Consider the following 14,510-nt stretch of genomic DNA (forward strand, 5'->3'; position numbering starts at 1 on the left):
ACGGCATATGTCGCTGTACCCCCCTCCCCACCCCCATTCTAGATTTTGATTTTAAGGAATAAAAGGAAGCATAATAGGAATCATATTTACCAGAGTTTGAATCCGGGAATGACAGGTAACATATGCTGGTTTTCTGTAAGTTAAGATAATGACATTACATGGTATATGAATTCTTTTGAAAAAAAAAACCCAGTTATTTAACTAATTCCAGTTAACGGCTGTGCCCTTCAAGTGTAATGGGTCTGATCATTTAAGGGAGAAATATTATACAGGTGGAGTATCCCTTATCCAAAATTCTCAGGACCACGAGCATTTAGGATAAGGGATTTTTTTTTTATTTCAGTGGCGCCACAATGGGCCTTAAGGACTCTCTTCAGCGGCATCTCTGGTCCCAGGGTGCATTGCACGCGGGCGCACCGTTGACATGGGGGGGACGAGGTAAGTATGAAAAAAGGGGCGGGGAGGGGTGTTTATACTTGCCAAAGCCGAGTATGAACCCCGCCAAATGAGTTTGCTTCTGGGGTTTGCACACGCGACCCCCACAATCGGGAACCGGGGCGAATTTGTACTGAATCACCCCCTTTATCTCACTTCTTGTTTTAATAAGCTTCCCCCAAAAATTTGATATTCCTCCCACACCTAGAGCGCCCGTGAGAAAAATGCTTTTTTTTTCCATGTATGGACTGAAGTTTCCTAGTAGTTATTTAGCTCTGTTACAAAAAAAAAAAAATGAATGCAAAACTTCTCAAAGTATTGTTCCGGGTAAAACAAATAAAACATATTTTGAAATTCTCGCAGATCATTGCCACGTGTACTTTGAGGCCTCCTGTGGTTACAGAAGAGTGTACAACAGAACACGTATTTATAAGACAATTCCAGATAAAATCATTACTTATTCACTCGAGTTCAAGACCAGAACACATGCGGGTGGTCCTGGTAAAGTATCTGTCTGTACACTGATGTTGGCAAAGAACCAGCTCCGCTAATCCGTCCTCTGGATCGAGTTCCTACCTCTGTAACTACAGTATATTCTTAACTAGTGCTACAATCTCCATTACGTCATAAACATTTGTTTTTGAGCGCCGCAGACAAGTAAACCTTGCAGTAATGTTATCGGGTCATCCTTCACTTCCAGATATGGGCACCAAGAACTGAATGACCTAAGATTTGTATGTCACTCACCTCCTTGTCGGTCAGCTTGGCATGGGGTGGATACAAAGCCTGCAACGAGAACGGAAGGGTTAGTTATGAGCTCTATTACTTGGCGCTCTGACTAAATCTTACATTTTTTAAATGACATCAGTAAAGAACAACTTTTTTTCCACACACCTCTATGGTCAGTACTGAGGTCAGTGTATTAAAGGGATATTAGTTCTAAACCAGCAATGGCTAGGCTCTGCCAGATACATATATACAAGGTGAATTGAAAAAAAAAAGACATTAAAAAGAATTCTGTTAAAGCGCAAGTAAAATTATTGTTAACCCTTTGAGTGCCAACGTTGCTGTGAGTTCCGCAAAATATCCGCTAAAAACAACAGCGTCGCTCACAGCGACTGTTCTTTTAGTATAAATAAATACAGCCTAGTCCATTAACTGACGTTTAGTCAGATATTGCCCCAAAAAAATAAAAAATAAAGAACAGTCTGCGGTGCTTTCATTTCTAGCGGCTATTTTGTCTCTCACAGCAACTTTGGCACTCAAAGGGTTAAACAAACTAGAAGTACCAGAGCCCACATTTTAAATAAGCTTGTGAGCAAGGTCCTCTAGACTCGCTCTGTATGATTGTTATCACCCAATGTCTTAACATCACGTTTAGTCCCCATGTGTAAAATTTGTGATATAATCATCTATATATATATATGTCTAGTGTCCGTGTTTCCGAACATCTGCCATTTGCTGGCAGAGAGTGAAACTACATCTCTTTCTCACACATGCACAAACTGAAGGAAGCAGACTAGTTTTCAAGGCTTTTGCTTTGAGTGGGCTTACTAGTAATGATAAGAAGGTCTTAATTAATATATATAGATTTAATAATAAACTTCAAGTTCATGGTGTGATGTATGGAGAGACAGTAAGGGTCACATGTGCTATTACCAGCACACATTATCACACATGGAGCCACGGTATGTATGATGCATGTATGTTTTAATGTTACCGACTAGACAGGTGCATAAGTTAAATCCCACATAAATCATGGCATGATAATTCTCAGGAACCAAATAGCCCAAATCAATAAGAAAATCACAGCTGGCACCTAACTTTTGGGAGCGGTCCTTATTGATGCAGACTTACATATTCCCAGTGTATTCTAGACGTGATTGGATGGCTTCTGGAGGATATTGTAATCTACATGGACTCCCGCCCGGTCGCATGGAGGACTGATGTTTTTCTAATGCGCATTTCCGCCATGCAGGGAACGCCTCGAGCAAGGGCGGCTGAAAGACTGGCGGACGGAGTTTAAACCACATGCAGCGCTGCAAAACATGCAGCACTGCGTGTGAACTAGAATAACCTCCACTGATCCTATATTCTGCCTCTTAATGACATTTCTTCACAACTCTCTGCTAAGGCAAGCCAACAGGCTGGGGTCCTCCTAGTTATGAATCCGGTGGGCAAAATCGGAGGAGCGCTGGGACAGACTACACAATCAGAGAGGTAATATGAAGACAACGCCAACAGTAGACCAAGGAATATAAATGCTGGCAAGCAGCTACCACACACCACCATAATACACTATTCATGTGCAGCTGCATAGCTATAATATATAGCTCTTGTAGTAAAGGTCAGAATTAATTGGCACTAACATTAGGAAACATAAAAGAAGATGATAAATGTTTATACTGCAATAGCACTGGCTGCAGACTAGATGTTTAAAATGAGAGGGAGTTTTATTACAGACCAGAAATACACTGGAGTGTCTGACATCTGAATGAATAAAGTTTAAATACATAAGAAAAAATAAAAACAATTTAATGGGGCCTAGTTACTAACGGGTGATGTTTTTGTCATCACTACTTAAATACTCCTCTAACCTATCAGCTCCTTTCAGTTTTATTTAAAATAGGACAGCTGATTGGTTGAAGTTATATTTAGAATTAGTAACAAGTGTTAACAAGAATAGGACCCTCCCCCCCCACCAAAAAAAATCTGAATGGTTGCTATGGCAACATCCCATCTTTAATAGAACTCCCATCTTTGTAAATGAACCCCTAACTCAATGATTCCCAAAGGTTGTGAATCACGGCACCTTACCGTATAAGAAGATATTTCACAGCACCCCTAGGCCAAAAGTTTGTTACTGAAAAATTTAGAAAAAAAAAATATATATATATTAAATTAAAAAAGTTGTGATTAGATTTTATTCGTAGGTCCAGTTATGTGGTGAGGAACATGACTCACTTCTGTTTACCCACATATTTTATAATTGGAAGCCACGAGCACTGATTTTGCCTATTTCATGGACCATAAATAATTTGAATTGGTTCTGGACCACCAACCCGAGGAACCCCAGGGAGCCTAGGCGCACAGTTTGGGAACCACTGCCATAACTGCTGATATGAGGATCAACAGTAATAATGTAGACAGTTATAAGGTTAATCACTACGACACATGAAAAATGTCAACATGCCTTAGGTTGACAGGGTCAAAAAAGTTCGAAACAAGCAATAGGACAACATGGAAAAGATCGACAAGAGTTTTTCATGTTTTTTTTGGTGTCTGTCTAATGGTGCCCATACACGGTGCGTTTTTTGTGTGCGATGCGCGCTCCCACGCACATCCCAGCACACAGCTCAAAAAGTATGTGCTGCACATACCTTAACTAGATCGCAACGCACGCAAATCGCGCGCAATGTGATCTAGTCCATAACGCATAGTGAAGTATAAAATAAAAATATATATATTTTTTGTTTTTAAATTAGTGAAAAACTCATGTCGACTTATTGCGTTCGTCGACCTTTTTCATGTGTCAACCTATGGCCTGTTGACCTATTGACTGCATCCCCAATTTTCTACGAATGCATGTCTACAAGGCAGGGCCATATCCCCCAGCTGTGCTATTTGTGGCACTTCCAAATAGTGATATTCCATTCTAATAATTATAATAGTTTCTTTATATGGCGCCACAAGGGTTCTGCAGCGCCTAACAATACATTCTAGACCAGGACAGGCCAACCTGTGGCTCTCCAGATGTTGTCAAACTACAAATCCCAGCATGCCTTGCCACAGTTTTAACACTACCTTATAGCAAAACTGTGACAAGGCATGATGGGATTTGTAGTTTGACAACATCTGGAGAGCCACAGGTTGGCCAGGCCTGTTCTAGACTGTTTCCATGACCAAATAAATCACAGTAATGACCTTTTAATACTGGCAGCTCATGTTAATTGGTAAAACTAATCTAATCTGAAATACACGGATAATTCTGTAAGTGCTTGTATCTAGTGTTTATTCTACCACTCTGATTACAGTTCTTTGTAGATTTTTAAGGACAAAAAAACATCCTAAGTGTTCTGTAAAAAAAAAAAAAAAAAACACATCTGTATGGTCACTTAACAAAACCATTCTTGCATTCTGCACCTGTCAAACCTGTGCTGAGATACAGACCAGAGCGTGCTAAAATCAGCAAAGCATTGAGCCTCTCTGCTGCCTGGGTGTTGCTCAATGCTTTGCTGATTTTAGCACGCTCTGGTCTGTATCTCAGCACAGGTTTGACAGGTGCAGAATGCAAGAATGGTTTTGTTAAGTGACCATACAGATGTTTTTTATTTGGTTGTGTTTTTTTTTTACAGAACACTTTGTAGATTTTTAAGGACAAAAAAACATCCTAAGAACTGTAATGGAAGAGGTTACCTAAAAGACTAGAATACGAAGATTCTGGACTTGCCCAATCTGCTGGGATGAAGCAGCAAATCATATAAGACAAAACAGGCAGGATGTAATTTGGCCTACACACGGGGCAATTTCAGCCCATATTATAAGCAATCTGACTATGCGCGCTGTGTGTAGGGGCGATAGCGATGCGCATTGTGCGATGCTATCGCCAAGCGATTAAGATCTTGCAGTATAAATCTAGTAAGATTGCCGGGCAGAGTCACCGGAGAACACTGGCCCTGCCAGATCTAGCATCGCTCAGCACAGTTGCCTCGTATGTAGGTCCCACAACGCAATTTGAGATCGCCGGTTGTGCGGAACGATCTCTTACTTTTTAAAGCAGCATTCATTTACAAGGCAAGGTTTCACTGTGCTTCAGAAGTAAATGTGATATGCAGACTGAGTGCCACAATCAGAACTAGCCTGCTGGATATTAAATATAAATTAAGAGAAAATAAATCCTCTTTCCTCACCATAGAAAAAAATGGCAATGATCAAGCATTTGTATCTTTTATTATTTAGTAACAGTACTTTATATAGCACACACATATTCCGCAGGGCTTTAATGACTCAATTAAATCAAAGTTACCCGTAATCCCCCTGAAGCAAACAAACAATGTATCGAAAAGTATCCTGGATGATTTTTCATCCATCCTCGCTGCGTGTGTATGGCCGCCGGGCTGAAAGAATAGCCACTTATGGATAAACCATAGCGAACAGAAATGTTTAGAGTCAGGAAACTCGCTGGCAATCCAGAACATGAATTACAAAAACTTGGGGTTTTTTTGTTTGTTTTGTTAATCACCAGTAAAACCTTTTTTATTTTTAGCCAGGGAGGGGGGGGAATAAAATATTGCAGCTTCAGAGAGGTCGAACAAATTTCAAGCTATTTCTTTTAAATGGAAAAACTTAACTAAGATGGGAGTTCTATTTTTAGATGGGAGGTTTCTATGGCCAACCAATCAGAATCTACTTCTTATTTAGAACCTCATAGCAACATCCCATCTGAAACAGAACGGTAATTTCCGCCCATCAACACAAAATAGTTTGCTGACTCCACACAGTCACAAAGCAAAGGTCTTCAAATATTATTATTATTATTAATAGTTTCTTTTACAGCGCAGCAAATTCCGTTTTGTTTTGCAAATGGAAACAGAGTATTTACCCACAGTTAAAAAGGTAGGAGAGCCCTGCTGGCAAGCCTACAATCTGGATTTTATTTTCAATTTACTTTCCCAGCATAAAAATATCAAATGCAGGATAACAAAATAAACACAGGTAAAAGTCCTCTGATATTACTGACTATGACCATGCAGAGTTCACCTGGGTATAAGTCACATTACATAATGACATCTCCCTCTAACACTGACAAAATAATAAAAACAGGACACAATTGGTGTTTAGGATCATGGCTGCTATGGTCTTAACTCAGAGGTTCCCAATCTTTTTTGATTCACGGCACCCTAGAGTATCAGTTTTTATTTCACGGCACCCCTAGGCCCCCAAATAAATAATTAGATTGAGTTTATATGTGATTCTTAGGTTCAGTTATGTGGTAAAGGGCAGGATTTGCTTCTGTTTCTACACATTTTATGATTGACAGCCACCAGCACCGGTTTTGCTCATAAATAATTAACAATTAATAATTTGAATTGGTCCTGGACCACCAACCCAGGGCACCCCTGCATGTGTCCTGAGGCACCCCAGGGAGCCACGGCACACAGTTTGGGAACCACTGTCTTAACTAATAAAAACAGGGCCCAAAAAAATTAAAATACAATAAAAAGTAAAAAAAAAAAATGTCTTTTGATTTTATTTTTTTAAACATGGGACAACAGTACTAGAAGCAGTGGCTGCTATTGCGGCAGCTACTGTATTCTTCAATTTTCCATCTGACAGTGCCAGCAGACCTCCCCCTCAGGTCCTACGCCCATAGGCAGCTGCCTAGTGGAAGCTCCGCCCCTGCTTATACCAAATGTATATTCCCATGATGAGAAGGCAGACAATGAAAGCTACAGTATTTCCACATTCAAGCAAGTCACTTCCATAAAAATATGTATTTTGCACAAATGTACATATTTTGCCAATATAACGAGGACTAATCGCTCTCACTTCAAAGCTCATTAGTCCGGTTAACCTTATTTATAAGCAAAACAAGATTAAATGGACAACGCTATATCAATGGAAGAGAAAAAAGGTGAATCAGTTTGACTGGGATGCACTCCTGTTCCACAGTAATAAAATATTATTTTTACCTATAAAAGGTGTATACTTTATTTGTTGACGTATTTGATTATTTTTAGAAGTTTTATTTATTAAACTTTATTAAGAGCTAGTAGGTCATCATTCTGTAATGGTGCTGGATAATACAGTTTGTCAATGATATGAGACCTTAAGGTAAGTAGCGAAAATATTAAAACAAGATATAGATTTAAAGAGAAAAAGAAATTTTAAAGATTAAAAATCACTCTGTGAATATTGTAGCTTGAGTATACTTGTCTAGTTACTGCTTAAATTCCACAGTGTGATAGTGGATTAATGCAGTGCCTGTGTAGGGTGTTTGATTAACACGGTGATATTCTCACTGTCTGTTGTCTAATCAAAGCAATGTGTTGCCCTCTGCGTATATATTCCTCAAATGGGGTTGATTCTGCCCACGATAGTTCTATCTGAACCACTGCATATGGTGCAGATGTATAATCCGTGCGGACAGGTTTGTCCTACACTAGTACTAGTGCTCACAATCTGTCAGGCAGAGTCACTGGTAATTGTCAAAGGGTGTGCACTCAATTAGTGCCGTGCACACTGTGCGATCTTCCAATTGGATCTATGCTGATCCTATAAGGTGCTCTACATACAATTCATGTGGCACATATACGTGGGTCGTACACACTGTGCAATCTTCCGATTGGATCTGTAATGATCCTGTGCTTCTGAGCTTAAATGGCTGATATGCTTTATGGTGCACTACATACAGTTCATGTGGCACGTATACATAGGTAGGAACAGTACTGATGGTATGTTGTGCACAGTTTAATGAATCACGTGTTCACATACATGCATTTCTTTATTGGGCAAGATCACTGGTAGGCTGCCAGTACGAATGTGTGATCGCTGGATGTCATACACACTATGCAATCCTCAGGTTGGATCTACACTAGCATTGTGTTTTTGTGCTAAAATAGCTACTGCATTTTGCAATGCGTTGTTGACAAGTTAATATATCTATATATATATATATTCATGGCTGTGCTTCTGACCAATGGAGCCATTTAATACATGAATGTAAAGGCCTCTATACAATAGGGCGATTCACATGCAATTTGGGCTCTATTTATGCGATTGTGGCCCTCAATTGCATTAAATGCATCCAAATCGCGTGTGATTGAAAGCAGGTCCGAGTCGCAGCGGTTGCAGAAAAAATCTGTAATACCCCTTTCAGACAGAAAAAAAGACCCGGGAATTTCCCTGGTCCAGGAGGATATGACACACAGTATATTGCAATATATACACGGGAAATACCTGGGTTTTTCATGCTGTGTGAAAGGGGGTCAAAGCTTTTAGCTGAGTCTTACCTAGGTTTTTGTATCCGGGAAATACCTAGGTTTTGGGATTTTTCTGTCTGAAAGGGTATAAGATTGCTTCCAAGCTGGGCGGAGTTGCCTGGGATCACATGCACAAGGACCGCATGTGATATATATATATATTGCATACGCAGCTCAAGGGAGGTTTGCGGGTGACTTCTCTGAGAGGAGTAGTCACCCTAGTGTATGACCAGCTTTAAGGTGCCCACACACTACAACGATTTTTGGGCCGATTTTCGATAAATCGGCCGATATATCGTCCGATATTTACCGAAAATCGGTCGAAAATCGGCCGATGCTCGCTCCCGTGGATCTTTTGCTAAATCTTCTGATCTTACGTGCTGCACAAAAGATCAGAAGATTTAACAAAATATCCATAGGAACGCACACGGGATCTTACAGAAAATCTTTGGTAAAGATGTGCACTTGCCTGAAATCTTTTGTCCAGATCGGACAAAAGATTTGAAGGCTAAATGCATACCTCCCAACTTTGGCACTCCAGCAGGCGGGACGCTGCTGCTGCGTGCCGGAGGCGTGTCGAAATTTTCGGGGGCGTGGTCTATACTCGCGGCTCTCCCGTGAGGCCACGCCCCCATTTTGCCGCTATGGGGGCATGACCCAGAGGCTCTGTGAGCCTCTAGCCATGCCCCCAGCCCCCTGGCTGCGGGAATAGACGCTGTGCGCATGCGCACAGCGTTTATTCCCCGCTGCTTAGCAGCTGACAGGGGGGACTTCCAACAGCCCCCCCACACCGCGGGACACTGCCGCCCGCGGGTGGGACAGCGGGACAGGCCCTGACAATCGGGACTGTCCCGATAAAATCGGGACTGTTGGGAGGTATGCTAATGCGCACATCTTATGATCGCAGATCTTTCTAGTGTGTGGGCACCTTTAGTTTGTGTGGATTCAATGGAGCCAAAAGGTTCCATCTTCTCCATTCACTGCTATATATAAAAAAAAACACCAGCAAATGCACTCACTTCAACTCCTTCAGCACCTGTTATCTCTGTACAAATAGGATTAAAGTTCTTGCTGATGCAAGCAAGCTACAGACATTACAGCAGATGGATGGTGGGATGTGTAGTTTCTTGCCATAAATTCTTTACCAGGATGGATACCAGGCCACAAAAGTGCCATCAGGATTCCCAGAAGTCCAGCTCTCTGATGTTAGAATTAATATTTGACATTTATTTGATCTATTATTTTATTACAGATATGAATCAGTTTTATTTCAAGAGTAAAAACTGGCAGAATCACAATGGTTGCGTAGATTTAAAACGGCAATAGAAATAAATGGCCAATCAGACTTGCTTAAAAGGTGCCTATATACAGAGCCGATTTGGGCCAATTGTGACGAATTGGGCCGTGAAATCGGCCCAAATCGGCTCAGTTTGATGTCCCCTCAGGTCCGATGCACGGTCCCGTGCGCATCGTACCCGAGCAGGTGGTCAGACATGCTGGTCGCCCGACCACCCGTTCTGAGACCTCCCACGTGTGCAGCTGGGGCCGGGCTGTGGAGTCTGGCCAGTTTGTTGAGTGGCGGGGGCGGCCGGCTGAAAAGCGGCGTGTGGCTGGCAGCGGGGTTCCTGCGGCGCTGAAAAGCGGGTCCGGTGGATGGGAACTGAGTGAGTACCGCTATTCGCCGAGCGGCGGCGTGGGAAGCGCTGCTGAATGTGAAAACACTGGCCGGACGCTAAATGGCTGAATCTCAGCCAATCAGTGTTTTCAAATTCAGCAGTGCTTACCACGCTGCCACCTGGCGAATAGCGCTACTCACTCAGTTCCCACCCGCACTCAGCATGTACCCGCTGACCAGCCACACGCTGCAGGGACCCCGCTGCCTGCCCCCTGCCAGCTCCCCAGGGATATGCATGCAATAAATATGTGCCACAACATTAGATTTCTCTGTATGTACCCTTGCAGTGACGGAGCACAGGAGTTCTTACACTCAGAAGGAGCCACGTCCCCTACTGACGGCCTGAACGCTAATATTTACTAAGCTGCCCTTTCTGCTACGTGTCCTGCAAACACTGAAATGGACAGATTTCCTCTGCTGTATGCCATGTATAGGATGGGGAATATCTGACATCTGTGCTTATAGTAACACCACGTGTTCTCTGTCTGCCTCCATTCATTGAAATTGTACTTTAAAATCAAACACACAATAGAAGGAAATAAGTAACAGTGGCTCTTTGTTCTAACGCATATAAGAAACAGTAGATCATTTGTAAATGGTCTTCAACATCAAATTTATTTTAAGCTGGGTACACATTAGACAATATTTTCAACAATTTTGTCAATTCCGACGGGTCGGAGTGACAAAATCTCTATCCTCTAGCATGTATGCCAGTGATTTTCAACCTTTTTACCTCGCGGCATACCAAACAAGTTTTTAAAATTGCCAAGGCACACCATGAGATCCCCACAGGGAAAAAAACTCATTGAGCCCCACAGGACAAACAATAATCACACTGGTCCCCACAGGTAACAAAAATAAAATACACTTACACTTTACATGAAAAGAAGAGACCAGTAAATAACAGTTGAACTGGTGGTGGCTGTAATAAACTGGTGTGGACATCTCAAGATCTGGGGGCACACTTGAGATCAGCTCAAGGCACACTAGTGTGCCACGGCACAGTGGTTGAAAAATGCTGATGTATGCACTTTGTCCCTCACGGTGCGTGTCATCAGCGTCATCCTCCGTTATCCCTACACGCCGTACGATAGAGGACCTCGCAATGGAGGGTCAAGCTGTGGGGTGCAGCATGGCTCCTGTACCCACTCCATCGCTGCTGGCAAGTATGTAGACAATGGCCAATGCTAGCTCCCTGTCTGGTCCCTCCCCGGCCATGATGTCTCTGGGTACATACATTGCGTAATGCGCACCTAGCTTTACTATAGAATGACACACAAATGTGATGTATACATTGGCCCAAATGCAGCAGTCTGTGAGCAGCAGACATTGGTGACATTTTGGTGATGCAGCCTACAGGTTTAAAATTCAGCAAAAGGCAAAAATAAAGGTGTGTCCACTCGGGCCAATTGGCAGCCCCCAATATAGATGCTGCCAGACGAGAGGCGGGAGCGGGGACCATGCTGCATTAAGCAGCATGGATCTCGTTTCAAGATTATAGAAATAAACGGTGCCAATGCCGCACACAGCGACTATTCTTTTTTTTTGAGGAACGCTCACAGCAACATTGGCACTCAAAGGGTTAAGACTAAAGCTGTGGTCACAATAAAACAATTGAGTTCCCCCCTTTAGAGCTATTGCTCGGTTTTAACATCAAATACAAAAGACCTAGAGGAACGAAATAACAGAAATCACTGACTTCAAATACTTTTTTTTGTTTTGTTTTAAACTGAGTGTATACGGTGACGGGGTGTTTGGGCCATGTCGTACCCAAGGGCAAAATAGTAGGTGGCATTAGGACCCCAAGCTTTATTGTCAGATGTCTGTTAATGCGTGCTGCTAACTTATCACAGTTAGGTGCGTCTTTCTTTTAAATGTACGGTTTTAAATTATAACTGAGATTTTTAATACAGTATGTAGCCCTTTAGAAGGTTGAAGGGTTGTACATGATCTCCCGATAGGTATCAGCGATGTGCGTGCTGAGCCATCTGTCAGGGGAAGTGTTCTCTGGTGAGAACGCTGGACCTGACCGGTGATTGACTAGATTTATCCGGCATGATGGATATTAATCGCCGGGCGATATCAATGCGTGGGGCCGCGCATCGCTATCACTATGGCCGCTACACACGGAGCGATGTAGGGGCATCTTCCAAGCGATCTAATGAGATCACTTAGAAAATGCCCGGAAATCGCACTGTGTGTAGGCCCCATAAGGATGGAAAAAGATAGCATGAAGACATAGATGGAAAAATGCCACATTTACACCTTCAAATCTTGCGACCTCTAGACTTTACTCGCTGCAGGTCTAAAGTTTTACCATTAACTTACAGATATTAATAGAAGTCAGATATAGCCGCAGCCAGAACAAAGTGTAATAAGAAGGGTGATTGTGGTTCTGTGCCATCATGGATGTGACCTTATTATACCACAATATGCAAGATTAATAAATTCTGAACCACTCAAATGACACTCATTTAGGTCATTATAAAAAAAAAAAACCGCATTCAGCGGACATCTCGCACTGCCGCTGAACTTGGGTGTGGGTGGCATTAAATTTCGCCCATAATGTCTAGAACCCTGCATCTTCCAAAACCCATGAAGTTCCTCTTCCTTATCTGGGGCGTCGCTCTCTGCTGTTTTACATCTATCACATTGTGGTCTGTATATCAGCACTAAAAGCAACAGATCCCTGGAAAAAAAATAAGTGCATGAAGCATCAGTTATTAAATGGTAATGCACTTTTTAATCACCCCAAATATATTGGCAAGTAAGAAATCTTAGGGTCTCTAACCACTTGATGTTTATTCTGCCTTATTAGGGTTGAACCCCAACATCAGCAGCTGTTCATGATATGATATGATGGACACATTCAGTGTCATTCTAGCACCCTGCATCTATCAAAACCCGTGCAGTTTATCTTCCCTTCCTGGGAGGTCACACTCTGCTGTGGTGCTTCTAGCACACGTCCGGTCTGCATATCAGAGCTGAAATACAGACCATACTGTGCTATGGAAGATGCAGGTGCTAGAATGAACACAAGATCACACAGCTGACATTAAACATGGCAAACTATTAAAAACTCAAACACAACATCTCCCTCTGGTTTTCAACCTTCTCCTCAAGTACCCTCAACAGGTCCCCACCACTCTGCGGACATCTACTTGCGGGAACATGTGATAACTACCATCCGTATCAAATGGATATATTCACCAGAACACAAGTAAGAACATGGACAACACATGGGCCTGTGTTTTTCTCAGTAAAAAAACCTACAAAAAGATTCTCAGTTCTATGCGAGACCGACCACACACACGTCACATTCGGAATGTGAAGAACTCGGATGTCAATTCATAGTCGTGTCGCCAAACTGTTCCCTGGAAACTTAAGTCACATGAATGCAATGTACCATGTAGCTCCACACAGCAGGTTTTCCATTAAAAAAACAACAACTGTGTTTGACCCATTCATTGCCAGAGTGCCAGCAACAGAGAACACAATTCAATGCATTGAATCCGTGTGGTCTAGGGAAAACATGTATCAGATCTTACATTCACTAAATACACACTCATGTACACAGTCCAAAATACAAACAACCGCAAAGTAGTAGTAGGGAGGCAACATGTTATTGGTCAGATGTACTAAACCTTGGAGATTGATAAAGTGGGTAGACTACCAACATGGCAGGTAGGAGCTAAAAGGCTGCTACTTTATCTCTCACCAAAACTTAGAACACAGACACACACCAAGATAGACAGACAGAGACAGACACATTCACACACACACACACACACACACACACACACACACACACACACACACACACACACACACAAACAAACATAAGTAGCTATGCACAGATGTAGAAGTAATACAACTTCCAGGCTCCACTCTCACCTCCACTGTCTGGCCCAATTCCAGGTCGAAGCCCACCACACAGATACAGTGCAGCCAGGAGGAGAAGCGGTCCCAGGGCAGGGATAGCGGGTCCCCAGCAGAAGTGTTCAGTTCTCCGGTCCCCTCCATCCCCGGAACAGACATGACTAGCTGCACCGAGCTTCCATCCAGCCGTCAATCAACAAAGCGTCCCCGTCATCACACAGCGCCAGCACTGCAGGGCGTGCACTAATGACGTGCTTGTTGCTGGAAAGTAATCCTTAGTGTGTGGGCGCAGCAGAGCTTCCGCCAGGAAGTGTTGTTGTGATGTGGGTGACCTGTGTAGCGTGTGTTCTGTACTGTGTTACAGTTAGCTGCATTGTGTGTTGTGGGAACTGGTAATGTTGCAGCTGCTGTTACGTTTACATATTATTTATGGGTACACTAAGATGCTATGTAACATTGACTTTGTATTTGTATATATCTGAATGTTATTTAACAGGATTATTGTGCTAAGCTTCTATTGGGTTTAAGTACTAACCTGA

At 42.5% G+C, this 14,510-nt stretch overlaps 1 protein-coding gene across 1 annotated transcript in view; it reads right to left on the bottom strand.

Moving 5' to 3' along the window:
- Nucleotides 1-14,204, bottom strand: part of DENND6A (DENN domain containing 6A) — a 52,348-nt gene extending 38,144 nt beyond the window's left edge. Inside the window, exons 1-3 of the mRNA XM_083156246.1 lie at nt 13,987-14,204; nt 1,183-1,221; nt 91-133 (exon numbers count right to left, since the gene is read on the bottom strand). Coding sequence (XP_083012372.1) covers nt 91-133; nt 1,183-1,221; nt 13,987-14,130 — 226 coding nt within the window. The 5' untranslated portion in view covers nt 14,131-14,204. The remainder of the gene's footprint in view (nt 1-90; nt 134-1,182; nt 1,222-13,986) is intronic.
- Nucleotides 14,205-14,510: the final 306 nt, after the last annotated feature.

The sequence above is a fragment of the Crinia signifera genome, chromosome 8 (assembly GCF_055691185.1).
Source record: "Crinia signifera chromosome 8, ASM5569118v1, whole genome shotgun sequence".
Lineage (NCBI taxonomy): Eukaryota > Metazoa > Chordata > Amphibia > Anura > Myobatrachidae > Crinia > Crinia signifera.